The sequence below is a fragment of the Hemiscyllium ocellatum genome, chromosome 1, assembly GCF_020745735.1.
Source record: "Hemiscyllium ocellatum isolate sHemOce1 chromosome 1, sHemOce1.pat.X.cur, whole genome shotgun sequence".
Classification (NCBI taxonomy): Eukaryota; Metazoa; Chordata; class Chondrichthyes; order Orectolobiformes; family Hemiscylliidae; genus Hemiscyllium; species Hemiscyllium ocellatum.
Window position 1 is genome coordinate 131,027,730 of NC_083401.1, and position 16,311 is coordinate 131,044,040.

Sequence of the window (16,311 nt, forward strand, 5' to 3'; positions counted from 1 at the left end):
CCCCGAAATGTTCCTGCACTTTCCAACGTGTCATATCCTTCCTATATTGTGGCATCCACATAATACAGCAGCCAAGGTCGAACAAGTGTATTATACCAGTTTAACATCACTTCGTTGCTCTTGGGCATTATATAACCTTTGTACTTTTACAGAGATCCCAAAATTCTCAGATGTCTGTGTTCAGCCAATTTAATTCACTCAAAGGTGAATGTTCCGCTCAGTGAAAGCTCCAAGGTGGCCATTGGTGCTTGGAGTTTCTGGCACCAAATATCAGCTCAAAGTGACTCCCCTTTGGGAAGCCCTGGTCCAGGTGCTGCTGTGTATTTGACTGTATAATTTTTCCAGAGAAAAAGTGAGGACTGCAGATGCTGGAGATCAAAGTCAAAACATGTGGTGCTGGAAAAGCACAACTCTTCAGCAGGAATTCCTGATGAAGGGCTCCTGCCTGAAACATCAATTCTCCTGCCCTTTGGATGCTGCCTGACCGGCTGTGCTTTTCCAGCACCACACTTTTCGACTGTGTAATTTTCTCAGCCTAAACATAACATCAATCACCACCTTTGTCTGGAAGGATTCCTTTGTAAAATTTTCAACATTGCTACTGAAATTGTTGAACTCAGCTGAGCAAGAACTGTTCAACATACTGTAGAAGAGGGCAGTGAAAACGGCTCAGCAAGGAAGCTACAAAGTAGTTACTTTAAAAAGCTGAAAATGCTTCAAAACGCCTCATGATCGAAAAATGTAAGAGAAGTATCATAGAATCAACGAACTGTTTCAAATAAAGTACATTCTTCTGTATATTTCTTTTTCAGGTACTGTATTAATTCAAACGTTGGCATGTTATATTGCTAGAAATGACTCTAAAGTTCACTGATGAAACAATAAGTTTTTAGTAAAAATATTACATACTTCAAAATAACTTATATCCAACAATTTGCTGTTTATATTGCTTAAAAGAATTTGCAGAACCATACCATCTCATGCTCAAGTGGAGCAAACCTCAATTCATTTTACAACACTTTCCAGCTGTTGAGTTTCCAAAATCATCTGTTTATAGTTAACAGTTAACAGCTGTTAATGGCAAATCCCTTTTGATGTCAAAACTTCAAGGTAATAACAAGGCATCAAGAATGCCAGTGCATATGTTTCTTTGCAGTAATATTAATTTGGATGACTAAAATTAAGGACAGATTTTTCTTTTAATCGACACTGAGATGATGGAATAGTTTAAAAACTCTGACAATGATGGCGAACATCAGTAAGTAATATTAAAGAGATTTGATTTGATTTTCAACTGTAATAATTAAACTCTTTCAGCCTGATTACAAAACTCATTTGACTTCAGACTAGATACTATTTTACATTACATTCAATAGATTATCATTGTGATCTTGTTGTACAGTGTGTAGCTTTCCTACCTAAGACCCGGTTACTCTGAGTTTGAGTACCATCCCAGGATTGATAACCAAAGATGATGCATTCATAATGCAGCCAGAGGTTCAATATCAACCTGTAAATACTGCATGCAGGTGGAATGAGTGGGAGAGATTCCTACAGAAAGCTGGTGACATTATTACTACCATATTTCCAAAACATGGGAAGACTATCACTGGACTGTTAAGCCAGAAGCCCAGGTAATATTCTGGGAACTTGGGTTCAAATCTTGCCACAGTGATGGAGTTTGTTTTAAGTGGAGATCTACTGTAGTATATTGTATATCTCCCTCTCTGCCACCCTCTTGGATTCTCTTAGAGAGGTGTAAATAAAGATCGTTGTAATTCATTCATAAATTGTGGGGACTGTCAGCTAGGTCCACATTTCCTGCCCATCCCGAATTGCCCCAGAGAACTTGGCGCTGAGATGTCATTTTGAATCGTTGCAGATCTTGGATTGTTGGGATGCAGTACTAGAGAAAGGGAGTCCTAGGATCTTTGACCCAGTGATGTTATATATTTGCAAGTCAGGATGGTTGAGACGTGGAGGGGGATCTTACAGATGGTGGTGTACCTAAGCATCTGCTGCCCTTGTCCATCAAGGTGATAGAGGTCACAGGTTTTGAAGGTCCAGCTGAAGGAACCTTGGTAAATTGCTGCACAGTATCGTGTAAACGGTATGCACTGCTATCAAAATATGCCAGTGATGGAAGAAGCAAATGTTTGCGGATGTGGTGCTAATCAAGTTGGCAGCTTTGTCCTGGATGGTGTCAAGCCTCTGAGCAACATCGAAGCTGCACTCTTCCAAGCAAGTGGGGGTCATTTCATCATACTCCGAACTTGTGCTTTATAGGTGGTGCAGAGACTCTGGCAGTCAAGTGAATTACAACAGAATTCCTAGACACTGACTTACTCTTGTATTCTCAGTGTTTAAATAACTGTCCCAGTTCAGTTTCTTGTCAACGTTATTCCGCAGGATGTTGACTGTGAGAGTTCAGTAATGGAAATGGTATTAAACACCAAGGTGTGTTGGTTAGATCAGGTGCTATGTAGTTGGTCATTAGCTGGCACTCATTATTTGCCATTTAGATTAGATTAGATTACTTACAGTGTGGAAACAGGCCCTTTAGCCCAACAAGTCCACACCGACCCGCCGAAGCGCACCCACCCAGACCCATACCCCTACATTTACCCCTGTACCTAACACTACGGGCAATTTAGCGTGGCCAATTCACCTAACCTGCACATTTTTGGAGTGTGGGAGGAAACTGGAGCACCCGAAGGAAACCCATGCAAACATGGGGAGAATGTGAAAACTCCACATAGACAGTTGCCTGAGGCAGCAATTGAAGCTGGGTGTCTGGTGCTAACCACTGGGCCACCCAGCTTTAGACAGGACACTGTGTAGGTCTTGTTGCAAAAGGACAAACTATTTCAATGTCTGAAAAAGTGCAAATGGTGCCAAAAGTTGAATCATCAGCAAAATCCCTATTTTTGATCTTATTTCATAGGATAGGTCGCTGGTTCAACAGCTAAAGATGGGTGGACATAGGAACATTACCTTGAATAACTCACTCAGTAAAGCCCTTTGGTTGAAATATTGACCTCCAACATCAACAACTTTCATCCTTTCTACCAGGTATGACTCTAACCAGCAGAAAGTTTTCCCTTCAATTTCCATCAATTCCAGTTTCGCTCATGCTTTGATGCTGTCTGGTGTCAAGGGCAGTCCCCCTTGTCTCACCTCTGGACTTCAGCTTTTTTGCCCATGTTTGGACCAATGGTGTAATGAGTTCTGGAGCTGGGTATCTCTGAAGAAGTCCGAAATGAGCATCAAATGAGCAGGTGTTTCCTTTACAGTGTCCCTGATAGCACAGTCTATGACCCATTTCATTTCTGGGCTGATAATCAAGCCTAGACTGTTAAAGTGGCAGTTAGCCACTAAATAAATTTGCCCTGATTTCGTACACAGGCCATACCTGGACAAATTTCATATTGCTGCTTATGAGCCATTGACGCAGTTTTACTGCAATAATGGGTGCTTACAGTGAATCATGTGATGAGTCTTCTCTCAATGCAACAGCCTTAGTAATCAAACACTAATGTGTACTTTAGAATGTGACTATTATTGTAAAAATGAATGGTTCCGAAGGAATTAATGTTCATGTCACACTGAGTGCCACTCTTTCTGTTTATGTCACCCAGACTATGGGTGGAGATATATAGTTGGATATTGAGGAAGCAATCAATCAATAAAATGCTGCACAGCTGACAACAACATTGACAACTAATGGAAATGCAAAGAAGCAGTGGGAAACTGTAGCTGGTGATCCACAAGAGTTAGGAACAGAAGCAGCTTATTCGGAGTCTGCTCACCATTCAATAGGATTGCGACTGATCTTTAGGTTCAACTCAACTTTTGCACCTGCTTCCCACATTCACTGATTCACTACAAGACCAAAACGTTGTATGTTCCAGTCTTAATCATAGTCAATAATGGAGGATACACAACTATCTGATGTGGAGAATCCAAAGCATTCCAAATTTTGGAGTGAAGACATTTCTCTACATCTGCATCTTATATGATCAGTCCCTTATCTTGAAAATGGCTTGTTTCAAATCAAAACAAAATTACAGAATAATGATTGCATTATAAAAATCAATGTGAACAACACTCAATCACTGAGATGTTACCCTGACTCTCACTGCTAGCTCTTTGTGGTAGCTGCCACTATGTGATGCATAGAAAGCATTTTTTGAGGTTCACTACCACAAAACCTCCCTCCTTCACCTTGGGTCTGCCTCATGATTCGTGGTAGAGGATATACTATTGTAAAGTTCTTACAGAAGAGATACTATTTGTGATGAATACAATATGTATTGCAAGACAGGTGTTTTGAGAGCTGTACAGAATACACCTGCACTCTTTGCCTAGATACTAGTGGTCTAGTGTCCAACTACATATCTCCATCCATAGCCTGGGTGGCAAACAGAATTAATAGAGCACAATGTAAAATGAACATTAATTCCTTCAGAAATGTTAATTTTTATGACAATAATCACATTCTAAGATACACAAGCATCAGTGTTTGATTGTCTTCCATTTCCGGTGACACTCTGAAGTGCTCAAGGCAGCTACGGAGATGGGTAATCTGTGTACCCCTTGCAGCACTGATCATCCATGAATTAATGTAGCAATAGATTTCCCAGAGGCCAATGTATACAGTTGTTGTGGTTTTCCATTTTCAACCACTGTGATTGTACATCTCAAGTTACTAGTTTCTGGTCCAAGAGCAGATCGACGTCAATGTGAAGACATTAGTTTTATATTGACATTCATTTATCCTGCTGTCTGGCATTTTCCTCACATCTGTAACACAACCTTAGAAAGTCCAACAAAGAGCATTTATCTTCTCCAGTAAATCCAAAGATAAAATAAGCTGTTTAATCCTTTTTAATCCTACATTGTCACCAGTTCGCATGTTCAACAACGTTATTAAATTATATAACAGAGTCACCGAGTTACATTGCTTCAATTTTCTACATGTCGATTGAAATTGTCAATAATCCAGATGGCTTGCATTTGTATGACTTTTGTTTCTTTATTTAGTTGCTTAAAACACCAACTCATATTTTTAAAAATGAACAATACTTGCACTGCGCATTTTCTGAAGTATAGGCCCATTTTGATGGACATTCATTTGCATGGACATTCACTTTAATTCTTCTACACAATTAGCTAACTCAAATTGGTCCCAACAGATTTTAAAAGCATAGCCAATTTCTTTTGCTTTGTCAAGAGAAAGATACCAACAGGAATCAAAAAACAAATTAGTATTTTTGTAGATATTGAATTGCAGAGCAGAAGTAAGGGGCCATATGACAAACCTCCTAATCTGACTTTTTTTTGATGTTCTTATGTAACCTACTCAATCTCTCTTCAAAAGGAGAGACCTTGCTTCCAAAACCAGTTCAGTCAATCGTTATCCCTCTTGACAGTTATGTTCTTTCTTCTGGTCGCACAGGTACTGGTTAATAACCTGTTTGTTGTATTTGTCTTTCCAATTGCTTGCTCCATCTGTATGTTAACTTTCAGTGATGTACATAGAGGAAAACACAAATGCAAACAATTCCCAGCCCCTCACCAATCAAAAATGTTGCTTCTTAAAATTTCTCCTCCTAAACATAACATCACATATTGCATTCCATCTACCATACCGTTCTCACTGCAGTCACCCAATCTGTCCACCTCCCACATTAGCCTCTTTGCATCCACCTCACTGTTTCACACCTAAATTTCTCTCATCAATATTAGCATCGTGGTACTGTTAGTGGACTAGTAATCCAGCATTAACAGTACAGGTAGTTCTTCTGTAATGTGATGGTTGCATTCTTGTGCAACCCTGCATTACAGAAAAATCACGCTTTACAAACAGCTTAAAGTGCTGGCATAGTAATCGCATTACAGCCAATACACATTTTAAAAGTTCGTGCTTTAGAAATAGTGTTCCCAATTCATCAATCACATTAGTAAATTCGTGTTAACAAAACACCGTTATTGCAGCATGACTTGTAATTCGCGAATGCTCCAGAGACATCTGATTAAATGCCATCACTGCACCTGAAGGAATAAGTGCTGCTAACTAATAAATTTGAAATAAAATGGCAATCACAAAATTATCACAGGTTGCCACTGATTCACTAACGCGAAAGTGAGGACTGCAGTTCCAGGAGATTACAGTAGAAAGTGCAATGCTGGAAAAGCACAGCAGGTCAGGCAGCATCCAAGGAGCAGGAAAATCAACGTTTTAGGCAAAAGCCCTTCATCAGAAATTCCTGCTCCTCGGATGCTGCCTGACGTGCTGTGCTTTTCAGCACCACATTCTTAACATTGATTCACTAACGTCATTATCTGACATAGATGTACCTCCAGGTTAAGTTTTCCTCAAATTGTGTAGAAAGTCATTAGTTGTAGATGGCCCTCTATCAACTACCCAATGGCAAATGGCAAAGGACAGCAAACGTTGTCTATTGTTAGTGAAAGGGCTTCGCTCTGTCTAAATACGTTGTTTAGTATGCAGATAGTGCTGTTTTGTAGCCTCATGAGATTCACACCTCAGTTTTAGGTAGGCTGTTCCTGACATGACCTCTTGCATTCTTCATTCAATCAGGGCTGATTCCTTGGCTTGCTGGTAACAGAAGAGTGGGGAATATGCCAGGGCATAAGATTGCAGATTGTGTCAGAGTAAAATCTGGCTGCTGTTGATGCTGCTGATGATGAACCCCATGCCTCATGGATGCCCAGTCTTAAGTTTGAAGTCTATTCCACAATGATAGTGGCACTCAATGCGATGGAGAATATTTTTAAAGTGAAGCTGGGACTTTGTCTCCACAAGGATTATGAGGTGGCCACATTTGTAGTTACTATTATGGACAGATGCATCTACAGCATGCAAATTGGTGAGTACAGTGATTGGAACAAGGTCAGCCAGGTGGACACTACAAAATAGGAGCCAAGATTAGAGTGGTGCTTGAAAAGCTCAACAGGTCAGGCAGCATCCGAGGAGCAGGGAAATCGATGTTTCGGGCAAAAGCCCTTCGGCAGGAATTGGCAACGGGCAGCAAATGCCCGAAATGTCGATTTTTCTGCTCCTCGGATGCTGCCTGACCTGATGTGCTTTTCCAGCACCACTCTAATCTGGACTCGAACCACCAGCATCTGCAGTACCCACTTCCACCACAGAATAAGAGTTTCCTGATTGGGGCTGTAAATCTGGTCCAAGTATGGATATACACAGGAGTGTCAGGGTTCTGTTTACTCTAGAAACTGGCTCTGAGCTAGCTGAATCAGTGTCAAATACTACGCATGTGTAAATAAAGGGTGACTAGGTGGTGGGTTACCAGCCTTTGTGGAGTTATTTCAGTAAGGAGGAAGCTCAAGTTTGTTCTTCCCTTTCATTGCTTCCCTAGATTGTCTCAGCGAATGCAAGGCATTCTGAAGGGGAAGTACGAACAGCCAACAGTCATGATACATGTTGATACCAATGACATAGGTAAACAAAAAATTGAGCTTCTGCAACAGGAATACAGAGAGTTAAGCAATAGATTAAAAAAAGAGGACTACTAAGGTTGCAATTTCTAGATTACTTCCAATGCCATGCATTACTGAGTATAGGAATAGGAGGTCAAGTCAGATGAATGCACGGCTAAATGGCTGGTGTAGGATGGAGGACTTTAGATTTTTGGATCATTGGGACAGTTTCTGGGATAGATGTGACCTGTACAAGCTGGATGAGTCATACCTGAAATGGAATGGGTCCAATATCCTTACTGGGAGGTTTGCTTGTGTTGCTGGGGAGGTTTTAACCTAATATGGCAGAGAGATGACCATAGAATAGACGTAAAGTCGGAGGCAAGGTCAAATCAGACACTAAAGGAATACCAGAACAGAACAACAGGCAGATAAGATGTGGGACTGGAAAGCTTAATTTTATCTATTTAAATGTAAGGCAGATGAACTTACAGCAGTGATCTGCAGGTGGGAATATGTCATTGTTACAATCAGAGACACGGTTGAAGGAAGGACAGGACTGGCAGCTCAACATTCCAAAGTACAGAAGTGCGAGGGGGTGGGAGAAGTGCACTATTAATAAAAGGAGATGGTTAATGCAGTAATAATACAGGATGTCTTAGAAGACTCTTCAAATGAGTCCACCTAGGTAGAGCTTAGAATTACATGTTAGGGCTTCCAATAGTCAGGGGGAGACAGAAGAGCAGATATGCAGGGTTATAGTAGCAGTGACTTCAACTTTGCTAACATTAACTGGGATTGCCTTAGTGTGAAAGGATTAGATGTAATGGAATTTTTAAAGTGCATCCAGGAGACCTTTTCGTGCCAGTACATCGACAATCCTACTAGAGGCAGTGCAAGGACTAATCCAAGGGAATGAAGCTGGTCAAGTGGCTCAAATATCAATGGATGAATATTTTGGGGACAGTGACCATAAATCTGTGTTTCAAAGTTATTATGGAAAGGGATAAGGATAGTACAGAACTTAAGTATCTAAATTGGGAGAAGACCAATTTCAATATCACTAGACAGGATCTGGCAAACAGAGTGGGAGCAGCTACATGCAACTAACTCTATATTTAGAAAGGGAGTCTTTTAAAAGTAGTACAGTGAGAATTGAGAGCCAGCATATTCCTCTAAGAGGGAAGGGTAAGGGCAGCTAGTCCAGGGTACCCGAGATGTGAAGGGATAGCGAGAGTTTGATGAAGAAAAAGGAAGCATATGTCAAGAATAGAACATTAAAAACAGGACAGACCATCTGAGTGCGGGAAGGTACTTGAAAAAGAAATTCGGAGGGTAAAGAGGGGCCATGAAATACCTTGGACAGATAGCATTAAGAAAAACCCTAGGGCATTTTAGAAGTATATTAAGAGCAAGAGGATTACCAAAGGAAGAGTGGGGCTTATTAAAGATCAACAGGCCAATCAGTGCATGAAGCCAGAAGATATAGGTGAGGATGAATATTTGTCATCTATATTCACAAAGGGGAAAGGCATTGCACCTGAAGATTTAGTTTAGGATGGTGAGGTTCGAGAACATGTTCAGAATAATAAGGAAGTGTATTCGAGGTTTAATCAGGTTAATGTTGCATAAATCCCCGGGACCATTGAGATATATCCCATGCTGCTCTGGGAAGCATATTTAATATTTCATTGGCCACAGGTGAAGTGCCAGGTGACTTGAGGAGAGGTGGTTCCTTTGCTCAAGAAGGGTAGCAGAGGTAGGCCAGATAATTACAGACCAGTTAGTCTAGAGTCGTGGCAGGGAAATCATTGAAAAAAAAACTTTGAGGGATAAGATTAATGAACACTTGAAAAGGCAGGGATTAAATCAGGGATAGTCAGCATGGATTTGCTGGAGGGAGCTCCTGCCTCGTTAACTTTTGAAATGTTGACTAAATATATTTGGTGAGGGTAGTACAAAAGGTAAGAGCCCATGGTATCCACGGCAATTTGGCAAACAGGATGTAAAATTGGTTTTCAGATGGGAAGTGAAGGCTGGAGGAGGGTTATTTCTGTTGTGATTAGCAGAAAGTTTCCTTACCTATGTTTGTCCTGACACCAAAGTCCATGTTGAGAACTCTCCTGACTGTATAACACTATGCCACCTGTTCTGGTGGGTATCTCCTGGGATGGTGGTGGTAGTGTCTGGGGAATAGTCATGCTGACAGAATTACACCTTACAGAGTTTGTGAGACAGCTCTCCCAATTTTGGCACTAACACCCATATGTTAGTGAGAGTGACTTTGCAGGGTCAACAAAAGGAGGAGCTTTATTGTGTCGCTCTCTGTGCCTTAGTCAATGCAAAGTGATCTGTCTAGCTTAATTCATTTTGCAGTTTCTTGCATGTGATACAGCTAAGTGGCATGCTAGCTCATTTCAGAGGACAATTAAAAGTCACCAATATTGCTTTGGGTTAGGTAAGGATAGCAGTTTCCTTCCAAAAACAAATGAACCAGATGCTATTTTTTCCCAGAACAATTGTTTCAAAGTCATCATTGTAACATCAACTGTGGTGGAATTCCAACCCAGGTCCCCAGAACGTTATCTGGTCTCCAGATTACTGGCAACAGTACCACTATACTATCACCTCCCCTAAGCTACATTCCCTCAAATTGCATTAAGCTAATTTTAATCTGACTCTCTGCTCATTCTGCCACTAATCTTCAGAACAATATCTTATTCATTACTAGTTCTATATATTTCTAACTCAGTTGCACAATCTATCCACTACTAACTCAGTCACTCCTAAACTCTTGCAAAGACATTCACATTCCACAATGGTAAATACCTCCTTGCTGGTGTTTCATCAACCAATGACCAGAAAGTCCAATTTGTTCAAACTCTACCACACATTCAGTTCCACTTGCCTCACATCCCAGTCTATATATTCAATCCAAAATTATGGTCTTTACCTATAAATCAGCTCACCCAACCATGGCCTTACTACATTGTACATCTGCATTTTGCTCTCAATATTGTTTCACAAATGTTCCACGTGTAATGCTCTAACGTAATGTTTATACCCCAGTGTTTACCCTACAATTGTTTTACAGAAGCCTTGGTTCTACTTTTTGAAATCAGCCTTGTATCCATTTCATTAACTTTAAAACCCTAGTCAACATTTGTCTCTTGAAGGTGCCTTTATGGTCCTATTCACTACCTTACTGGATCAACATCCATTTTGAACACACTTGTTTGTCGAGTTTCCTGGGATTTTTTGTTATGTTAAAGGCAAGTTGTCATCATTGTTATTTTTGCTTCTAATTTTTCTTTCATTCATTGCATGTCATGCTATTTAGTAATTGATTAAATTTCCAGGTATGTACTTCTCCTGTACTCTAAATGCTGAGCATTTTATTCCACTTGTCATCTACTTAAACACTGCTCAACAGCTTTGCCCAGCCTCGAGTCTGATCAGATATTAGGCTGCTTATCAAGTTACTAGCCCCTTTTAATCATTATGACCCACTGAATCCTGAACAAACTACATCATGAAACAGCTAAGCAGTGGTATATAGATTAACTTGGATTATGAACCATTAGGGTATCTAAATTATAATGGTGATGGAAAGTTAAATTTAAAATTTAAAAATATCTTTATTCCATCATGAAGTGCACTGCTGATTTGGCGGTTTGCAATGGGTATTAGCTTTATCCTTCCCATTAAATTATCTAATGAGAAGAATTCATTTTTTTAATCTTGTGCCTCTCACAGATTGACTTTAATAATGTCTTATGTGAATAAGGAGAGCTGACTGAAGCTTTCAAAATCATGACTGGACTAGATAAAGTAGCTGTTTCCACTTGTAAAAGAAACAGGAATGAGAAGACACAAATTTAAAATGATGTGCAAATGAAACAAAGGTAATGTGAGAAAAACATTTTCACACAGCATGTTATGATATAGAATGCATTGCCTGGAAATTTGGTGGAGTCAGCATTGGTTGGTAATTTGGATACAAATTGTTTCTAGGGATATGGGGAGAAAGGCAGGGGATTGCCACTAGATAACAGAACCAGTGACTGACCTGCTTCTGTAACAAAAGGATTCTGTGATCTTCCAATTGGCTCTGACGTATGAAGCTACATAAATTTGCTTCCTGTCTATTTATCTTTCTCAATCATAAACTCCTGCATGTTGTATCCATTATTATCATCTGTCATCAGTACTATTTCTTACTGACATAGCAGCCACTTTCCAGCACAGTATTTCTAATTACTATTGTCTTCATGTATAAGCATTTTACTTTAGGTTAGCCCTGCTTTTAGCCCTAGTTTTGGCCACTTACTCTGTCCTTTCACTAAGAAGCTTCTGACATCTCAGCCAAACTCTCTGAAACTCTCACCAAACCAGTTTCTCTTTGAACCTTTCACTTCAAGTCAAAACCATCTCAACTTTGTTTCAGGAACTTCTGATAATCTCTCCAAGTTTCCAATCCTGTCCATTTCTTTTTCAACTCTCCCCAACGCAGCCTCCATCTCCATAGACACACTGAGATGTTTTCTATGTTAAGTACACTATAAAAACAACCTAGTATCTGACTCAACTGTATCATGTAATCACCTTGCTAACAATCATCCACTGCGTACTCAGTATCATCATGGATTTATTTTCCTACCCATATATTCCTCTACCCATCCATCTACTGCATCTAATTATTGATGTTCATTTCTACAGTTCTTCCAAAACAGTTTCTGCTTTGTCTGGATGACATCATTATAGTCGCACCAGACTGCCAGTCACTTTGTTAATGTCCCAAATTTCCTTGGCAATTTTCTGTCCTTTATCCAACTCTCAGAATTTTGTGCTTTTCGCCTTTGAAAGTCCTTGCACATGAGATATTTACAATACCCATATTATTTATTTCCTCAATCACTGACTGCATCCTTTGATATCTCCTTCCAAATCTATGTGCCCTAAAATAGTTTTCAAAACTTCCCATCAACTGATGGGTCTTCAAATTCCTGATCAAAAAGTTGCCAAGAACAAAAATCTCCTGCTGTGCTTTATTCTCTGCCTTTGTCCAATCCAATTTCTCTGGTTATATCTTTTCAACTTGATTTTGGGCATTTGGTTATGTTTTCATGTGACAATAGTAGTGTCTGGCATTTCATTATTGGTACAATCCTGTGAGTAACAAGTTTCCTTATATTTTTCCACTTATTTCACCCTTGATCCATCCAATATTCCCATTTTCCTTGAGTTCCTACCATATATGTCTTCTTTTCATGATCACAGTCCACCCAACTGTATTAGTCTTCAATTCTACTCCAGTGACTTTTTCTTTATTTCACTAGCTGAGGGAGACTCATTTGCTGAATTCAATCTTTCAAGGATCTCTTCTGTGTTTGTTTGTCCTTTCAGAGATCCTTTCAGGTTTAAATTGTCAACTATGAATTTTCTCATTTCTCCCCCATCTATTATCTACCTTGTACGTTTGCAAAATCACAGTTATCCCCATCATCCTGCCAACTCACTCAGGAAAACAGAAATGTGTTATATACAGAAATATGAATATAGGTTTACACAACTTATCAATGTTAATATGGAATAATAAATACACTGCAAATTCACAAAATTATGGCATGGTGAGATGTATTTAAAAGGTATGTAGTGGTTCTGTTCGCCGAGCTGGAAGTTTTTGTTGCAAACGTTTTGTCCCCTAGCTAGGAGACATCATCAGTGCTCTGGAGCCTCCTGTGAAGCGCTTCTTTGATGTTTCTTCCGGTATTTATAGTGGTCTGTCCTTGCCGCTTCCGGGTGTCAGTTTCAGCTGTCCGCTGTAGTGGTTGGTATATTGGGTCCAGGTCGATGTGTTTGTTGATGGAGTTTGTGGATGAATGCCATGCCTCTAGGAATTCCCTGGCTGTTCTCTGTCTGGCTTGCCCTATGATAGTAGTGTTTTCCCAGTCGAATTCATGTTGCTTGTTGTCGGAGTGTGTGGCTACTAGGGATAGCTGGTCGTGTCGTTTCGTGGCTAGTTGGTGTTCATGTATGCGAAACGACACAACCAGCTATCCCTAGTAGCCACACACTCAGACAACAAGCAACATGAATTCGACTGGGAAAACACTACTATCATAGGGCAAGCCAGACAGAGAACAGCCAGGGAATTCCTAGAGGCATGGCATTCATCCACAAACTCCATCAACAAACACATCGACCTGGACCCAATATACCAACCACTACAGCGGACAGCTGAAACTGACACCCGGAAGCGGCAAGGACAGACCACTATAAATACCGGAAGAAACATCAAAGAAGCGCTTCACAGGAGGCTCCAGAGCACTGATGATGTCCCCTAGCTAGGGGACAAAACGTTTGCAACAAAAACTTCCAGCTCGGCGAACAGAACCACTACAACAAGCACCCGAGCTACAAATCTTCGCACAAACTTTGAATTTAAAAGGTATTTCATGAGGATCCAACAAATTAAAGTTAATAAGTTGAAGTGCTAATTTCTTAGCAGCCATTCATTTCATTAGCTCAGATTTTCCATAATCTTGTTTACCAAATGAAATCCCTTATCTGTAGTTATGTCTCACTGATGTACGCAGACAGGTCTCTTGTATTTTTTTCCAAGACCATAGTTGCTCAAGGGCCCAGAATAGAATTTATTCATTATTTCTAACCAAATCAATCCACATATCTTGTGAAACTAAATAACTATACCAAAAAACAATTAACATCAAGTGTAAAAGAAATTCTAGAAAAGTATTGTAAAATAAAACTTGCTCCTTTGTTTTGTAGTGTTAAAGAAATAGCTCCAGTTTTGAACTCAGAAACACTTGCCAGAGCAAATCCTGCCAACAGAAGCTGTAGGCGGCTTGGCATACAGACAATTTGTATAGGTCAGCGAGACAAGACCTCAATGATGAATTTCTGCAGAGATTTCCCAACCACAGTTTCTAAGTAAATCTACAAGCGAAATCTACAAAATTCTAACAAGCGGCTCAAAAACATTTTGGAGGTCAGTAGAGAAAGGAAAATGTATCACATAAATTCAGGAACTGGGCAAAAGCAGGGTAGTTCTGGCTTCCCTAAACTGTCAACTTTTATGTCACTATTGCGTTTGGGTCATTTCTCTACAATGAAGTAGCACCAATTCCTTTAATGTGTCTGGATTAAATGTATCTTACACCCACCTGGTCCAGAGGTATTTTATAATCAGCTCCCCAATACAAAGTCATACCAAGAGAATACACGTGCATCTGCAAAATCAAACAAGTTATGATTCAGTAAAATTTACAAAATAATTATTGTGGAATTGTAAATCAAACTTTCATTTTAATATCAATGTAAATTTTAAACTGTTAGAATACACAACTCCCGCATGTTGCCATTTTCATTAATTTGATTTGCTAATTACACAGACCCTAAATGAGAAGGATGTCACTTTCCAAACACTTTGAAAGAAATAGGTCACGCAACAAATCTTTACAGTTCAAACCTTTTGGAGCATTAAGTCAATTTAGTCCAACTTTTAACCTTCAACAATGATATGATGAAAATGTGAAGCAGCTCTTCACAAAGATTTTTACTGCACATTACCTGGAAGATCCTCATATTAACCATTGCCTATTGATTCATTTTACATTAAAGCAAACTGAAACAACTTGACAAAATGCACATTATTGTTTTATTGGAGTAAAGTGAAAATCAGATACCTGTGACAGAATTAACTTTGCAGATCACACCAAGGGCTAAAATTAAGACACTGTGTGTTCGCCAGTTAAATTAAGCTCCATTGTTAGCATGAAGATCATGTATTAAAAATACATGTGGCAACCTCAACTGCTGTCAATGCTTAAACATCACAACATCTTAAATAATTTCTTTGCCTTTCACCTGCTGCATCCTACACATAGTAATAATCCATTTGATGGCAAAATAAATGATCAACTTTCCCACATGAAATCATAGACATTTAGTTCATCTTGGTAACTGGATAGAAAAATGGAGCAGAACAGTATTTTTGCATATCATGGATCTGGCTTGAATCTAACTCAGCTAAATGGGAAGTAAGGTCACTCATATTTTCCCTGCTGGACTTTTGCTTGTCCTTAGATTCTGTGCCTTAGGTGTAATGTCCCTCCTTTCACCCATGAAGTGTACTGCCAATTGCTTCCCCAAGTCCCTTCTCTTTCGTCTCAAGCTTTGAAAATCTTCTCAAAATTGTCCTTATCATTATCTCCTAAATGGTTTAATGTTTATTCATTTATCTGCTTCTATACTAGACTGTAGAATATTTTTTGCAATTTAAAAGATATTTTAGAAATACAACAGGTTATTATTACTATTTGTATTCATCTCTCTTGCTCTTCAAAGGTTCCCAAATAAAAAGGGGTTTGGGAACTTTGAGTGTAATTAATATTGGTTAAGAATTGATGCCACATAACTACACAACATGCAAAGACTACAAAGATGGCAGATGAGGAAAATTAAGAAACTAAGAGTATTACTGTAAATCTTCAAAGATTTGGTTTATAGATTTTCAACAAAGCTAGGGGGGCATTCAATTCCTGACCAGGTGGGCCCAACTCATGAAATATTCCATTTCACAATAATTTAAATTTATCACTCAAAGCCAATCACCTTCCATCATAATGGACTATATCTTGCTAATCTTCAAAACTTCCTATAACTATAGTTTCAAGTCACTATTTGTTAGACTTAAGAATCTGGGTGATACAGTGGCTCAGTGGTTAGCACTGTTGCCTCAGTACCAGGGACCCAAGTTTGATTCGACCCTCGGGCAACTGTCTGTGTTGAGTTTGCACATTCTCCCAGTATCTGCAAGGGTTT

The 16,311-nt window shown here is 39.4% G+C and overlaps 1 protein-coding gene across 5 annotated transcripts in view; it reads right to left on the reverse strand.

The window, feature by feature from the left end:
- The window catches only part of ptpn13 (protein tyrosine phosphatase non-receptor type 13), a 254,936-nt gene that overhangs the window by 187,812 nt on the left and 50,813 nt on the right, over positions 1–16,311 (reverse strand). For all 5 annotated transcript variants that reach the window (XM_060825999.1, XM_060825982.1, XM_060825971.1 and 2 more), the window contains exon 4: positions 14,652–14,717. In XM_060825999.1, coding sequence (XP_060681982.1) covers positions 14,652–14,717 — 66 coding nt within the window. The remainder of the gene's footprint in view (positions 1–14,651; positions 14,718–16,311) is intronic.